The sequence below is a fragment of the Bison bison genome, unplaced genomic scaffold, assembly GCF_000754665.1.
Source record: "Bison bison bison isolate TAMUID 2011002044 unplaced genomic scaffold, Bison_UMD1.0 scf7180017860731, whole genome shotgun sequence".
Lineage (NCBI taxonomy): Eukaryota > Metazoa > Chordata > Mammalia > Artiodactyla > Bovidae > Bison > Bison bison.
This window is the reverse complement of record NW_011491303.1, coordinates 266,552-282,062: the sequence shown is the minus strand read 5'-3', so window position 1 is coordinate 282,062 and position 15,511 is coordinate 266,552. Positions and strand designations below refer to the sequence as shown.

The 15,511-nt window shown below is 42.0% G+C and overlaps 1 protein-coding gene and 3 non-coding genes across 4 annotated transcripts in view; 3 read left to right on the top strand and 1 right to left on the bottom strand.

The window, feature by feature from the left end:
- Positions 1–4,549: 4,549 nt before the first annotated feature.
- Positions 4,550–4,623, bottom strand: TRNAT-AGU. Its single transcript has one exon. It is a non-coding gene; the product is annotated as a tRNA-Thr (tRNA).
- Positions 4,624–8,232: 3,609 nt separating this feature from the next.
- On the top strand, positions 8,233–8,305 carry TRNAR-ACG. Its single transcript has one exon. It is a non-coding gene; the product is annotated as a tRNA-Arg (tRNA).
- Positions 8,306–9,104: 799 nt separating this feature from the next.
- On the top strand, positions 9,105–9,177 carry TRNAV-CAC. Its single transcript has one exon. It is a non-coding gene; the product is annotated as a tRNA-Val (tRNA).
- Positions 9,128–15,511, top strand: part of HMGN4 (high mobility group nucleosomal binding domain 4) — a 26,424-nt gene continuing 20,040 nt past the window's right edge. Inside the window, exons 1-2 of the mRNA XM_010832303.1 lie at positions 9,128–9,554; positions 15,185–15,505. Of these exons, the coding sequence (XP_010830605.1) occupies positions 15,250–15,505 (256 nt within the window). The 5' untranslated portion in view covers positions 9,128–9,554; positions 15,185–15,249. The remainder of the gene's footprint in view (positions 9,555–15,184; positions 15,506–15,511) is intronic.

Sequence of the window (15,511 nt, the reverse complement as noted above, 5' to 3'; positions counted from 1 at the left end):
AGTCTAATAACGGTTGTGTGTATCATCAGCTTTCCCCCACGTTTCCCCTGTGGTTTAATCTGTTTGTCCTCTTTTCCTAAATAAATTATTCAAAATTAAAAAATTTTTAAATATTAAAGATAAGACATCAGCCAAGTTCTAAAATGAAAGCACTCTGTACCCAGAAGAGTACCCACAAGTTAAGATCTAGTTATTTTAATCTTCTTTCCCTGTCTCTAGCTGTCTGTCCCTCTCTCTCCTTTACATTCAAGGAGTTGAATAAAAGTTACTCCTTTCACTGATGTCTACAGGGCCATTCTTTAGTTTTATTTATTTATAGATTCCCTTTTAATTGCCTTTCTTCAATTTTATTTCTCATCTCCCACTCCCCCTTAAGAAATCATTGGAAAGATCATCCTTTTCTTTCTTGCTGTGTGTTTTTGTAGAACACATTTTTGGTTTCGCTATATACATTTTTAATTTACATAAATGCCGCTGTGTCATATATCTCATTCTATTTTTACTTTGTGCCTTTTGGCCAGTTTTTTTAGCAGATGTTGTGCATACACCTAGACCATATCTAGAACAATTTCAATCACTGCGGGGGAGACCAGGGTTTGATCCTTGAGTGGGAAGGATCTGACCCCATAGAGATCCTCAGCAGCCCAGCTAGAGGCCCTACTCAATCTATAACTTTTAAATTCAAGTTCCACCCATACTGCTTTGGTAACTTATGATCTTTTAAAAAGAAAGTATGAAACATTTGAGCTATATCAGCTGTCAAGTCAAGTCCACCTGTGGTTTTCATGATGCCATAAATACATGCCTACCTGCCTATGGTCATCTCCAGACAAAGAAGAATTTCAAGATCTGCACACTCTGTTCTCTTACTGCTTCCACTTACCCAAACTGAGCATCCTCGGCCTCACCACACACTGTTCCCTTTGCCTGGAGCACCTCTTCTACTTCTCTGTTTGAGAAGGTAACAGGCAGGAAGGCCAGGGGTCTCCAAAAGGAGGAAATAGGCTGCAAGTGTCAAATTTTTTTTTCTCTTAAAATTCTGTGCTGCCATGACAACACTGGTTCCACCTGAACTTAACTTTTCTCAAACCTTGAGTTAACCAATGTGTTTTTCTTATGGAAATTTTTTTCTTAAGCTATGTTAATGAAACTATGTATTTGCTTTGGAATTTACCCTTCTTTAAAATGGTTCCACCTAAGACTAACTTTTTTTTCTTTTCCCAAACCTTGGGCTGATAATAGCTCAACAAACCAGTATTCATATCAATTGTTTTATGGCTGCGGGATGACACACCTTGTGCCATCCTATCTCAAAAATGCATATTGTGGAAGAGGGGCCTGGTGAAACTCGGTCAGCTCTGAGGTGTCTCTCTTATCTGATCAATAGCTTTCTAACAGACCTAAAACATGTCGCTATAGACTAGCAGGGCACTCTTTCTGCCCCCTTCTGATGTCTATGTCAGAAGCTTTCTCTATCTCTTTTATACTTTAATAAAACTTTATTACACAAAAGCTCTGAGCAATTAAGCCTCGTCACTGGCTCCGGATTGAATTCCTCTCCTCTGGAGGCCAAGAATCCCAACGTCTTTCACGGCTCAACAACAACCTTTCATCTCCAGCCCACTTTCTTGTCTGGATCTCGCCTACATCTCCTCCATGCTCAGTCTGGCTATCACTCCTTCCAGGAAGTCTTCCCCCACCATCTATCTCCACTCAGTCTGAGCTGAGTATCAAAGTGTGGTCTACTGTACCCTCCACTCCAATGGGGTTATAGCTCACTATACTGTAATTGCCATTGAACTGTTTGATTCACCCTTCCATCAGCTTCTTTAGGACAAAACTCATGACCAAAGTGAGACTAGCATGGTGCCTGCCACATGATAAGCACTGGGTAGATAAACAAGTATTTAACTGTAAACCATTTTCACTTGTATACGTAAATCACTTTCACGATGGATACATGGAGAGTTAGGAAGATTTTTAGACTTTAGGAGAGATGGCTAAATTCTTCACCTGAAATATTCCATAGCTTCCATAGCCAGTAACACTATCCCAATGGTACAGATCAGGCAATCTATTGAGGGCCACTTGGCTGGAAGCATCCTCGTAAAGGTATTCCTGCAGCCTGATGGAGCAGAAGGGTGAAGGTTAAGGTAGATTTGGTAACAGAATTAAGGAGTGATCTAGTGTTGACATCTCTTACCGTGACCCAGCTGGCCTTACCATTTGAGGTCTGTAATCTCGGCCTGGGAAAAAGGCTTTGTTGTGCAGAATATAGAAGCATAGGAAAAAGACGGTCTGTCTCTTGATGAAATAAAATTTGTATATTAAAGTAGGACAGAAAAATTAAACATAAAATTCTTTTTGTGTGTTTGTTTGGACCTCCTCCCTCCTTAATGTGCAGTGGGCACATTAACCAGAGCACCTCAAAGATAGAAGTGACTGCTCCACCATAAAGATCATTTTTTCCCTCTTTCCTTTTCTTAAAAGAATAGCATTCTTTACCAATTTTGTAGGGAGTATGGTAACTGTATGCTTGCTTTGTATGTGCTTCTATGGACTAGGTGTAACCTTGGTGAACTCCACATAAAATATCAGCATGTCATGTTGATGTACTATCACGCTGATGTACTATCCTTTGTCTCGAAAATGCAAATGACTGTTCCTTCAACTTCTAACAAGTAGAACAGTTGTCAGAGTTTTCTGAGGATCTGTCTCCTGGTTATAATCCTCAGTTTAGCTCAAATAAAGTTCCCTTTTTTTTCTTCTTAAGTTGATTATTTATTGAATTTTCATTGACACTTCCATTGCTCTGTGATGTCTATAAGGAAAAGTGGGGAATTAAGCTGCAGAGTGAGTGGAGAAAGTCTCCATAGAAGTAGAATTGTTTTCTGAACTGTTCTTCAAAGTGTTGGGACATTTTGTTTCTGCAGATAGAACAGAAGATCATATTTCAACTGTTGACCATCTACACAAAATCATGTGCTCTGAAGGTAAAAGTCAGGTTGGTGAGACTTTCTGGGCCAGGTGGAAGAGGGGTTGGTCTTGGGAGATGAGCAAGTGGGTAACAGTTACAATGAACTTTGTTTCCCTGATCTTGAGTTTCTATATAAAGGGACCAAATTATGAGCAAAACTCTAGACTTCTTTTCCACTTTTCATATTTCCTTCCTCTCTCTTATAGAATTTGGAAGAAGGTACCCTAGACCCTCCTGGACTGCTTCTTCATGTCAGCCTGGATGCTAACAGCTTCAGGTCAGTCTGTTCTAGTGGGATGTCCACCCTGTGGGTATACAATCAAAAGGATGCTTCTCCTGATAACTTCTTTCTGAAATCACTGTGACGAGTATGTTCCTCTTTGATTTTCCTTTCCAAAAAAAACTCTGAGCACAAGTCCACCTTTTAAAATAGCCATTTACAACTCATGTTATATGGTTGGATTTTAGTGGTTGGTATGAATTGAGATGCTGTAGCATTCTCTAAGGTTAAAGAAAAATAAGATTATGGCATCTGGTCTCATCACTTCATGGCAAATAGAAGGGGGGAAAGAGGAAGCAGTGAGAGATTTTATTTTCTTGGGCTCCAAAATCACTGCAGATGGTGACTGCAGTCATGAAATTAAAAGACACTTCCTCCTTGGAAGGAAGGCTATGACAAACCTAGACAATGTATTAAAAAGCAGAGACATCACTTCACTGACAATGGTTCATATGGTCAAAACTATAATTTTTTCAGTAGTCAAGTACAGACTTGATAGTTGGACCATGAAGAAGGCTGAGCGCAAAAGAATTGATTCTTTCAAATGGTGGTGCTGGAGAAGAGATCAAACCAGTCAGTGCTAAAGGAAATCAACCATGAATATTCATTGGAAGTACTGCTGCTGAAGCTGAAGCTTCAATACTTTGGCCACTTGATGCCAAGAGCCAACTTACTGGAAAAGACCCTGATGCTGGGAAAGACTGAAGGCAAAAGGAGGGGGCGGCAGAGGATGAGATGGTTACATAGCATCACTAACCCAATGGACATGAATTTGAGCAAATTTGAGATAGTGAAAGACAGAAAAGCCTGGCGGGCGACAGCCCATGGACTCAGTCGAATCAGACACGACTTACCGACTGAACAACAACAAGCCTTCTTAATAATACATTTATCAATCATTCCAGAGGCTGATCTTGATTAAAATATTGCCTGTAGATTGTGAAAGTAGGTTATGAAATCCCAATTATTTGAGATTCCACCAGGGAAAAGAATAGAATGACTAGAGATTATTATGCCCTTTGTAGTTTAAATCTGGTTCCTTTGCCTTAGGCTTTCCCTGGCTTCTTCGGTACTTGCTGAAAAAAATATTACATGAAAACTAAAGAAAGGTAGAAATTCTTCTGAAAGAAAAACAAATTTATCTTGGTCTCTTCTTTTTCGTAAACAATAAAACCGTCCCCACTCTCAGGGACACATAAAGCACTTTCGTGAAACCCCATAGGGAAAATTTACACTTTAAGTTGATTGGGTTTTTGAACTCTCCGTATCCTTTGCGGGCAGAAAACCACAAAAGGCCCCGCTGGGATTCGAACCCAGGATCTCCTGTTTACTAGACAGGCGCTTTAACCAGCTAAGCCACGGAGCCAACACGCTTGCCAGCTTCCAAATCAACATAGAAAAGGAATAATCTTAGCTTTCCCCCGCCCCCTGCATGTATTTCCTTGTATTGACGCTCGGGCGAGCTCTCCAGACAATCTCCCAAATCCTAAAGATGAACCCCTGCTTCTCCCCCAAAGACCTAAAAGACCGCGCAGCCATAGGAAAACTGAGACGCTCCGTGGAGGAGTGAGGTAAGGGAAACTCGGGAGCGAGCCTGAAGCTCTGGGCTGCGCCAGAGAAGTCTCCGGAAACTGACAGAAAGGGCAAGAGTTCAGCAGCTCAGGCTTCCTTGGGTGAAGTATGACCTGGGACCCCTGGAGGAAAGGAAATTAGCCACATTTACACGAGAACACCCCTCCGAGTCGTGTAACACATTTGCACCAGAACCCTTTCTGAACCAGGAACTAGTCCCTGCAGAAAGAACGCCCTGTGTTCTTTATTTCATGGATTTTAATTAAAATTCGAGCTCTTCCTTACTTCATTTCTTTCCGTAAAATTGGCTCCCACCTGCCTGCTTCTTGCTTGACTGAGTCATATCTTTAAAAAATTCAAGATTTCATTATTAAAACCTAGTCTTGGAAAGAGATAAAGGAGCAATCTCCTCTCCTCTGCAGCTAGAGGAAGAGAAGCTTTCTTGTTCGATAACTTATCCAAAGGATCTACTTGATAAAACTGTTAAATTGAGAGCATCCACAAGAAGTACTATATTTTCATACGTGCTTGTGTACTTGTAACTGTTCGAAATTCATTCTATTCTATGAAATAGATATGTCCTTAGACAAAGGACTTTAATGGAACTAGCAAGAGTTTTACAAATTGTTTTCAAAGCTGTGAAAGTAACTTCCCAAATGAACCTGTAATTATAATGGGCTGCGTGCTTGAAATCTGTGACCATTCTGAAAATGTTGAAATTAACATGCCGGTATTTTTAAACTGTAACAGTACTGAAGGATATCTCTGTCTCACTCTAAACCAGCCATTGGCATTAGTCTCTGCCTGCAAACATGATGTGAGGGAGAGGTTAAAAAGCCCTGACTCTGCTAGATTTCTTTTTAATAAAACAATTGAGTCTATGAACTTGACTCACAGTCTGATTGATTCCATGAAATAAGTAAGCACTGATTTCTTTAATAATATAAGATTAACCATCGTTTTATCAATGTGCTTGGACCCAGAAAGAAAGTGAAGTTGCTCAGCCGTGTCCGACTCTTTGCAACCCCATGGAAGTCTACCAGGCAGTAACAGTCTACCAGGCTCCTCAGTCCATGGAATTTTCCAAGATAATCATAAACAGCACAGTCACACCTAACATGACTTTGTCCAAGCTGGAGTGGACATTTAGAAAGACAGCAGAACCAGTAATATTTGGTTTGGGTTTTTCCTTTGACTGGCATGTATTCAAAATTTGCACAGAAATTCTGAGAAGTCAAAGGAGTTTTTAACAAACCAGAGACAAGTCTTGGGAGAAAATGTGAGACTAAGAGCAATCATTTTCAGAAATCTGGATGTGATCTGCAAAGACCATGGACAGGCCCCTGACATTGGCTCTGTTCCACACAACTGAAATTGGAGAAGATGTAGATCTCTGTGTCATAGACTGCTGAGAGTGGAAATAGCTGGCAGTGCTACTATTTCCCAAATACCTGGGAGAGAACTGGAAGAATAGTGCACTGTGACCCAGGGAGGAGGAGACTCCACCACAGGGATGATTGATTTTACATGTCAACTTGGCTAGTCTACAGAGCCCAGTTCTTCAATTAAACACTAATGTACATGTTGCAGTTATTTAATTAAACACTAATATACATCATGTATGGATGTGAGAGTTGGGAAAGGAAGCCTGGCATGCTGCAGTCCATGGGATTGCAAAGAGTTGGACATGACTGAGCAAATGAACTGTACTGTACATGTTGCTGTGAAGGTATTTAATAAATGTGGTTAACATCTACAATTAGTTGACTGTAAGTAAAAGAGATTATCCTCAGTAATGTGCATGGCCCTTATCTAACAAGTTGAAAGACTTAAGAGCAAAATGGAGGTTTTCCTAAGGAAAAAGAAACTGTCTCAAGACTTCAGCATCAGCTCCTGGCCGAGATTTTTCTAGACTGCCATCCAGCAATACAGATTTCAGACTTGTCAGTCACCACAATCATATAAGCCAATTTCTAGAAATGCATGTATATTTTCCTACTGGTTATGTTTATTCTGGACTCTTTGTTTCTCTTTTTCTAGCTGGGACAAGCCCTGAAGAAAAGACTGGAAACTGGAACCCTCAGAAAAGACCCAGCAGAAGATCTCTAAAAACAAAATGAAAGCAGGCCTCAGCTCATGTCAGAACACCAGAGAAATCTGAGGAAGTCAAAAAAAGAAGAGAGAAAAAAAAAAAAAAAAAACACCTTACAAAACCTTCAAAACGAAGGGAGGTCTTTGCAGATATTATGTGGAGCAGAGGGATCCTAGGCATGGAGGGAGGCCTTTTTGTCCCCCATTTCTTGTAGGTAAGACCCCAGCCTCCATGACCCTCTCTGAGTTCCAAAGAGCAGATTCGAACAGTGTTAATCAAAGGAGGGGCAGCCGGGAGACCACCTGAAGCAAGATTAAAGGGACCAGAGAGGCTCATCAGAATTAGGAAGCCGGATCACCTGAGACTGGCACACACCCGAATCTTGTCAGCAACCCCACCCTTTTGAAACTTGGCAGAAGAAGAATGCTAGACTGTTACTGCCTTGATCCTTATCATACACCTCTGCCTGACTGTATAACTTCTCCCTAGTCACCACGGAAGGAGGGGCGAGGCACAGTTCTTGAGGCCCTAGCCTACTGTGTTCCCCCTTTGCCTGGCAAAGAAGTGAAGCCACTCTTTCCTTCTCCTGCATGACTGCCTCCGTATTTCTGTTCAGCATGGGTGCACAGAGAGCCAAGATTTTGGCATTACAAAGGCTTCTAGTTTCCTAGGGTGTAACAGCCAAGGTCCAAACAAGGGCGTACAAGGCCCGAGGTTATCTCCCCGAGGTCTCCTACCCTCTCTTGCCCGGCATTGGCCCCCTCGACATTGCTGAAACGTCCCAAGAACGCTCCCACCTCCAGGATTTTGCCCTGGAATTTTCCACAGTTCCAGATGGCTCTTTTCCTAGATACCCATATTTATCTTCATCCCTTTGCCTGATGGACTTTTAAATTATTTTTTCTGTTTCTCTTTTTACCTCCAAGTGCTTATCACGGTTATTTCATTTATTGGGTGTTTTAATACCGTCTTAGCTACGTTCATGCAATCTTCTTGAGGTGAAAGATCACAACTTGTTTTCTTCAGTCGTCTTTCCAGTGCCTTAAATGGTAATATTGGTTGAATGAATGAATGAATGGAGAGGTGATTTGGGGACAGAGAGGGTGCAGGGGTCGGTACAGACATCCTGAGAAAGGAGCAGACGCTGGGGCGCCTGCAGACGAAATGGCCGCCAGAGAGTTCACGCTCTGCAGTCTGAACTAGCCAAGAAAACGCAGCTTTCAGGCCCAGGAGCAGACTCCAAAAAGTGGACGTGTGCCGCCGCCTAGTTTCTGATGAAGGCAGGTCCGCCTCCCAACCACCCACGTGCGAGGGCCAGTGGCGCAATGGATAACGCGTCTGACTACGGATCAGAAGATTCCAGGTTCGACTCCTGGCTGGCTCGTAGCGCGCATCCTCACTTTTCCTTCTTTACCTCTGCTGACCACTGAGAAACTGAGTGGAGTTAGAAAATCCACTGCAAAAAAAAAAAAAAGAAAATCCACTGCAAGGTGAAGTTTGAAGTTCCTCTGTTTGTAAGTCTCATGAACGAGAAGGACCCGCTTTTGACCACAAGTGGGGTCAAAACTCCTTTGCAGAGCAAATTCCGCGTCCGACCATGCGGTGGCGCTAGCCAGAGCCGAACAGAGAACTGTGCCTGGGCTCGGTGACACGCCCAGCCCCGCCAGTCCATTTTGACTAAAAGATGGGTTTAAGGTTAACCTAGTAAGGCAAGAAGGAAATGGCAACCCACTCCAGTGTTCTTGCCTGGAGAATCCCAGGGATGGGGGAGCCTGGTGGGCTGCCGTCTATGGGGTCACACAGAGTCAGACATGACTGAAGTGACTTAGCAGCAGCAGCAGTAAGGCAAGAGAAAGAAATTAAAATCCAAAAGTTCAGATTGAAAGTAATAGTGAGGGGGGTGGGGAGAAAAATAAGAGTGAAGGGATTGAAGTCTCTTTTTCTCCCCCATCCGGTCATTTCCAGAATAAGAATGTATTAAGAATTTGGCTTCAGATCTGTATGCTGCAGGGGCTTTGCGCATCTAATTGGCCGCTCTCATTTGGGAGAGTAGTAGAAGAACCACTCGCGTATTAACAATGCACAATTGCAAAGATAAAGATGAGAAATCGGAAGAGGAGGAGGAAATGGGAGGAGTTTGTTTCTAGCAGAAAGGATCTGCGGAGGAAACCCACTTCCAAGAGGTTTCCGTAGTGTAGTGGTTATCACGTTCGCCTCACACGCGAAAGGTCCCCGGTTCGAAACCGGGCGGAAACAAGTGTTTTTCTTTAGCGACACTGGCGCGCCTTTATAAAGGTAGTTAAAAATCTTGACACCTCCTTTTCTTATTTCTCTCGCCCCAGGCCGTGGTGCCGAGGCCACGCTGCTCAGGGTGGGTCGGGAGCCGCCGGAAGCGGACGCACGCTTCGCGCGGGGGAGAGCCGGCCGGTCCCCGGCTCGGCGAGGCTGCCCGAAGCCCGCAGCCCCGGAAGCGCATCCTTGCCTTGACTTGCCTTCCTGTTCCCGGCAGCGCCCAGCTCCGGGCGTCTTTTCGCCAGCCTGCGGTCCGTGACGGCCTTGCCTCAGCCCCGGGCACCGGCGCTGCAGGCGGGCAGCTGGGAGTCCCGTGCCCCTCGGACGGCCGCGAGACTCGGGTGAGTACCCGGAGAGCCTGAGCTTGCGTCTCCGGAAAACCGGGGTAATCCCGCTGCCCTCCGTAGATTGGCGACCCTTCTGCAATCTGGCCCTTGTCGTGATTAGGTGACCTCGGGCCCCCGACAGCCCCACCTTGCCTTCCACTCTACAGAACAGCTGCCGTGGCTGTCCTGGGCTTCGAGTGTGAATCTTTGGGAAAAGCGGAATCCGGGAGGTGAAGGTTAGAGAGATCTCAGGTCCTTCAGGGATGAGAAGTCCCCTCACGGAGACGCTAGGGCAGAAAAAAAGGGAGGCAAGGAGGGGATTTAAAAACCTTGGGCCAGCAGGGCTGTGGGCTGGGCTGCCCTGGCCTGGACTCTTTCTCACCGCCCTTCCCCAGCTTACGAGGCCTCACGACTGAGAACCCCCTCCTAAAGGAGACACCGAAGGGTTGAGTCTGCCTCCACTTTGGCCTTTCCCTGTCAACAAGAAAAAAGACTCCAAAGTTAAGAAATGGGCCAGCTGTGGATATTCTGTATTGCTTTGAAGCTTGAGAAGTCACTGGCAGCACTTGTTTAAAACCAGGATTTGTGGCCTGGGGTCTGGCTTCTTAACTCTGTTTGTGACATGACCTGCTTCCATGTTAAGTGAATCAATCAAACGCTTTTCTGGGAAAGAAGTCTTGCTGTCTAATACCAAACAGCCTTGGGTATATCCTCAGGATCTTCTTGTTAGATGAATTAATATTATTATTGTTACTATTTCTAACAGTTAGCCAAACCTAGTCTCTTAGATCACATTGCTCCAGGTTCCCTCAAATGACTAATATGAATGTGATGTTGTTATGGCCTTAAGACAAGAAAGGACAATCCTTACCTAATGAACTGTTGTGAACTGTTTGTGTTTTTTTTTCCCTTCCCTTTTTTAACAGGCAATGTGTATAGGCATCCCTTCCCCAGCCCTGCTGCTCCTCCATTTTCATACCTTCTCTGGAAGACCCATGCTTTTATCATCTTGTAATAGTTTCACTTGTTAGCAAGACAGTAAGTTTGGCAAGTGCTCAATACAAACTTATCTAAGACATTTTCACTTAAAATCCCCTCTATACTACTCAGAAATACAGGTGAGTTAATGTGGTGCCTTGAGAGGAACAAGGGCTTCAGGGGCCTAGAAGGTGATGAGGATTCATCCTCTCCATCTTTCCCTGATGCTGAGGAACAGGAGTCCTTTAGCAGGGAAGCTGAGTGTGCCCCAAGCCAACGTGCTGCAGATGGGTCACAGTTTGTCTGGAAGCTTATGGCTCTCTCCTTCTGTTCAAATCAGGTGTGTTCTGACAAAATGCAGCCGTAGGCCTACCCTTTTAAACACTCTGCCCTTTCTTACCTTCACCTACTCACCCTCCCTCCCTCCCCCAGTCTCTCTCACTTAACCTCATGTAGAAGCTCAGTCTGCCCACCTTGGAATGTGGAGAACAAATAGGCCTTGGAGAGTGACACTGTGTGACCTCTTCTCCTGTAGTGTACCGCACCTTGAATAGGCTCTTTTATTTATTTATACTATATTCTTTATTGTCTCCTTCCTAAGCTTGGTGTTGTAACCATTTTCCAGGTCTTCCCTCCAACGCCAAGGCACTATCTTGCCATAAGTAAGAGGTGGAGAGAAGAGGGTGGCTTTCTGACTTTGGGATGGGATTGAAACCAGAACCCAAGTTAGAACAAACTTCCTAGAACCCAGTTCAGTAACAATCAAAGAAGCAAAAGGCTGCTGCTAAAATGTGACTTTGCTGGGGATGGTGTGGGGTGCGTATGGGATGAGGTGGGATTTGGTCCTCGGATAGTAGAGACAGGCTCATGATGAAAGAGAAAAAAGCATGGAAAAAAGATTTTGAGAGCTGGGCAAAACATCAGAATTAATCTAATACAAGATATATCATAAGTCACTGAGGCCTTTACACTCTTTCCTCCTGTACTTGTTTGTTAGGACTGCCATAACAAAACATCACAGACTGAATATCTTGAACCACAGATATTTATTTTCTCACAGTCCTGGAAGCTGGAAGTCCAAGATCAAGGTGGCGGCAGGTTCAGCTTCTTCTGAGACCTCTCTCTTTGACTTGCAGATGGCATCTTCTTACTGTATCCTCACGTGGTCCTCTCTGTTTGTATTATCTGTGTCCTAATATCCAATATGACAGTCATTGGATTAAGACCCACCCATATAAATTCATTTTACTTGTTCATCTCTTTAAAGGCCCCATCTCCCAATACAGTCACAATCTGAGGTACTGAGGGTTAAGACTTCAACCTATGAATTTGGTTGTGGGGGTGGACAAATTCAGCCCATTTCTGGGGACAGAGATTGATGTATTTTATATGTTATTGACACAGTTTGGGGAATTCCCAGAAGTTAACTTTGCAGAAGATTTTAATACACCTGCATCTCCTCATCTTACTAACCATTTGTATATTTTTATTACAGAAGAAAAACATCATTTGCTTTTTATTTCTCTATTAGTCTTTTTTTAAAGCTGTTTCTCTCAGTATATTTAAACATCATAGGTCTTTTTCTAATATTAAAAAAAAAAACACAAATCTTCGTAGCTAAGAAAAGGATTTTTAAAAAAAGGACATTCCCTCCCCCCTTAAGGCTACTGAGAGAGATACCTTTCCACATCATAAAACAAGCAGTTTGGTTAAATGAAGGGTTAAATTGAGATTTTCTCAAGAATTTCAGTCCAGTTCTTTACAAAATGAATTCCAATGATTCAGAACTTTCACAAACTTGTTCTATTGTCTGTTAATAAAATTTTGCCATGAGAAATGTTATTTTAACAAAAGGGAATTGTTAGATTCCTAAAGCTTTTAAAATTGTTGCCATGTCTTGGGAAAAAAACCTCAGTATCTGTCTTGATAATTTCTTGCCTTGTTGATACCATTGAAAGTCCTATCTCTGTATTCCCCAAAGTTATATTACTTTAAAAATTTATCTGCCACACTTGAAGCTAAAATCATATTGTACATCAACTATATTTCAGTTAAAAATTTTTTAAGTAAAAAAAAATCTTAGAAAAGATTTATCTGCCAATTAATAATTTTTCTTTTCATTCACATGCATGATGGAATATTTATAGTCCTGTGACTTATATATTTTATCACCTAGCAAATTCTTTCTTTCTTTTTTAATTCTTAAAATGTTTTTGTTTAACTTTAACTGGTAGACTTTATTTCTTTAGAACAGTTTTAGGTTTAGCAGAAAGAGAGTGCCCATATATTTCTTCTCTCTCTACCTCCATTATTAACAACTTGCATTGGTGTGGTATGTTTGTTACAATGGATGAGCCAATATTTGTACATTATTATTAACTAATTATTATAATTATTGTTTACATTAAGGGTCATGCTTTGTATGTACTTCTGTGGGTTTTCTCTGATGTATAATGTCATTATCCAACATTACAGTTAATAGCATGCAGAATAGTTTCATTGCCCTAAAAAAATTCCCTGTACTCTACCTCAAGTAATTTATTTTATATTAATACATGGCAGTGAGAGCCTTTTCCTCCCCGACCTCCTTGGCCTTCATGAAAATGACATAATGTTTATCCTGCCAGCTTTTTCATTATTTGTGCATTTATCTCCTATATTTGTAAGGTCAGTCACCTGTTCTCCTGATAAACTTCCTAAGTGTGAGTTTCAAGGATGTAATCCATATTCATATACTCAGATCCAGAATCCAGCTTGTGGCCTGTTTTTCTTGAATTTATCTTTGTTTTCACTTGCTGTGTTTGGGCCTTTGACATGTGGTGATCCTGGTTCCTCTGCTTGGGATGGATTTCAAGGGATCTAACATGAAGACTGAGCCTAGGAAAGACTGTGAGCATTCCCAGGACAGGACATGGGCTAAGAAACAAACTGGAGTGAGATGGAAGAGAATGACTTGCCATACCTCATGGACCATATCCTGCCAGGCTCCTCTGTCCTGGGATTTCCCAGGCAATGATACTGGAGTGGGTTGCCATTTCCTTCTCCAGGGGATCTTCCCGACCCAGAGATCGAACTGGCATCTCCTTCATTGTAAACAGATCTTTACCACTGAGCCTCTTTACTTTAACTCATTTCTCTCTCTCTTCCACAAGAAGGAAGGAAAATGACAAAATTTCCAGAAATTCTAGTCATAGTGAAAAAATAGTAATTTGATGTTTTAGTACCATTTACAGGTGGTCACTTGCCTTTGTTAGCCAAGAAACATAAAAATCAAATCTAAGTTTGCTCAAAAAAAGTCTGAGTTTACTCAAGGACTAAGTTTGCCCACTCTACCTAGATGGTGAGATCCAGCAGAAGTACCAAACAAAACTCTGGAGCAATTTACATAAAAGATAATTTTTTTTCTTAAAATAAAATATTATAGAGTAAGGCAGGGCATAGGGTTACAGAATTCCCCAGGTAACATTTTCAAGGATGGGACACAAGGATGAGTAGCTAATCTTGGCCTAAAGCTTTAAAAAATTTCCATAGTGTTTGAATACCAGCCATGGGCCCAAGTCCTAATTATCGAGACTCAAAATAAATCATTTCTATTTTGTATGACCTTGAATCTGTGCTCTGGGCTACCCGCCTTTTTTAACTGGCTTTTATTCTTGAGCAGACACACAAAATTACTCTCTGTAACATATAGAGAATAATGGTGTACTACTCATGTTTCATTCCCCACCCTCTTCTAGTTTAAGGGGAAGAACTCCCCACCCCCTCTTATTTCTGGATGAACACCATCCTTTGCTCAGCTCCCTTTGAGGAGACTACTGTTTGGATTTTTATATTTATCCCTTGCTCTTTTCAGTTTTACTGCATAGAAAAAGTCATTTAGTTTTACACTTAGAAATGGATCTATACTGTAGATCCATTTTGCAACTCTGTTTTTTGCCCAACATTGTGTTCTTGAGATTCATCTGTGTTTTTGCATGTAGCTGTAGTCTATTCATTTCTACTGCTGAATAGTATTTCCTTGTGCAGATATTACCAAAATTTATTTATTCTGTTGAAGGACACTGGGTGCTTTCTATGTTCTTTTTAAATTACAAAGTTGCTATAAACATTCTTGTAGGGGTCTCCTATGCACACCTCCAAGAATTCCTCCAAGTAAACACCTAGAGGTGAAATTGCTTTAAATAATGCCACACACTAATTTACACACATATGAACACACACCCTAGAAGTGTATGCATTTTAATTGTTCCACATCTGCTGAGCCCTTAATATTGTCAGACAATTTGCCAATTTGATGGATATGAAATGTTATATCCTTTGATTTTTGTATTCACACCCATATTACTAATGAGGTTGACCTTTGTATTTGCTTATTCACCATTCATGCTTTTTCTAAGAAGTACTTATTAATACTTTTGCCCATTGTTTTTAAATTTTCCTTTCATCCTTTTCTCATGGAGCTGTAGGAATTCTTTACATAGTCTGGACTCTAATCCTTTGTCAGTTATATGTGTTATGAAGATCTTTCCCCAGCTTGTAACTTGACTTTTTTACACATCTTTTTGCTATATAAATTACAAATTTTAATATAGTTAAATGTGAATTTTAATGTAGTTAAATTTGTCAGTCTTTTTCTTTATGACTTAACTTTTTGTGTCTTGTCAAAGAAATCTTTCTAGGAACAGTGAGAAAGACAGAAGAACCCCTTGGGCTGCCCAGCGCTGCTGCCACCATGCCCAAGAGAAAGGCAAAAGGCGATGCTAAAGGTGACAAAGGGAAGGTGAAGGATGAGCCACAGAGGAGATCAGCACGGTTGTCTGCTAAACCTGCCCTTCCAAAACCGGAGCCCAGGCCAAAAAAGGCCCCTGCAAAGAAGGGAGAGAAGCTGGCCAAAGGGAGAAAGGGGAAAGCAGAAGTCAGCAAGGATGGGAACAACCCTGCGAAAAACCGAGATGCCTCTACAGTCCAGTCACAGAAAGCAGAAGGCACTGGGG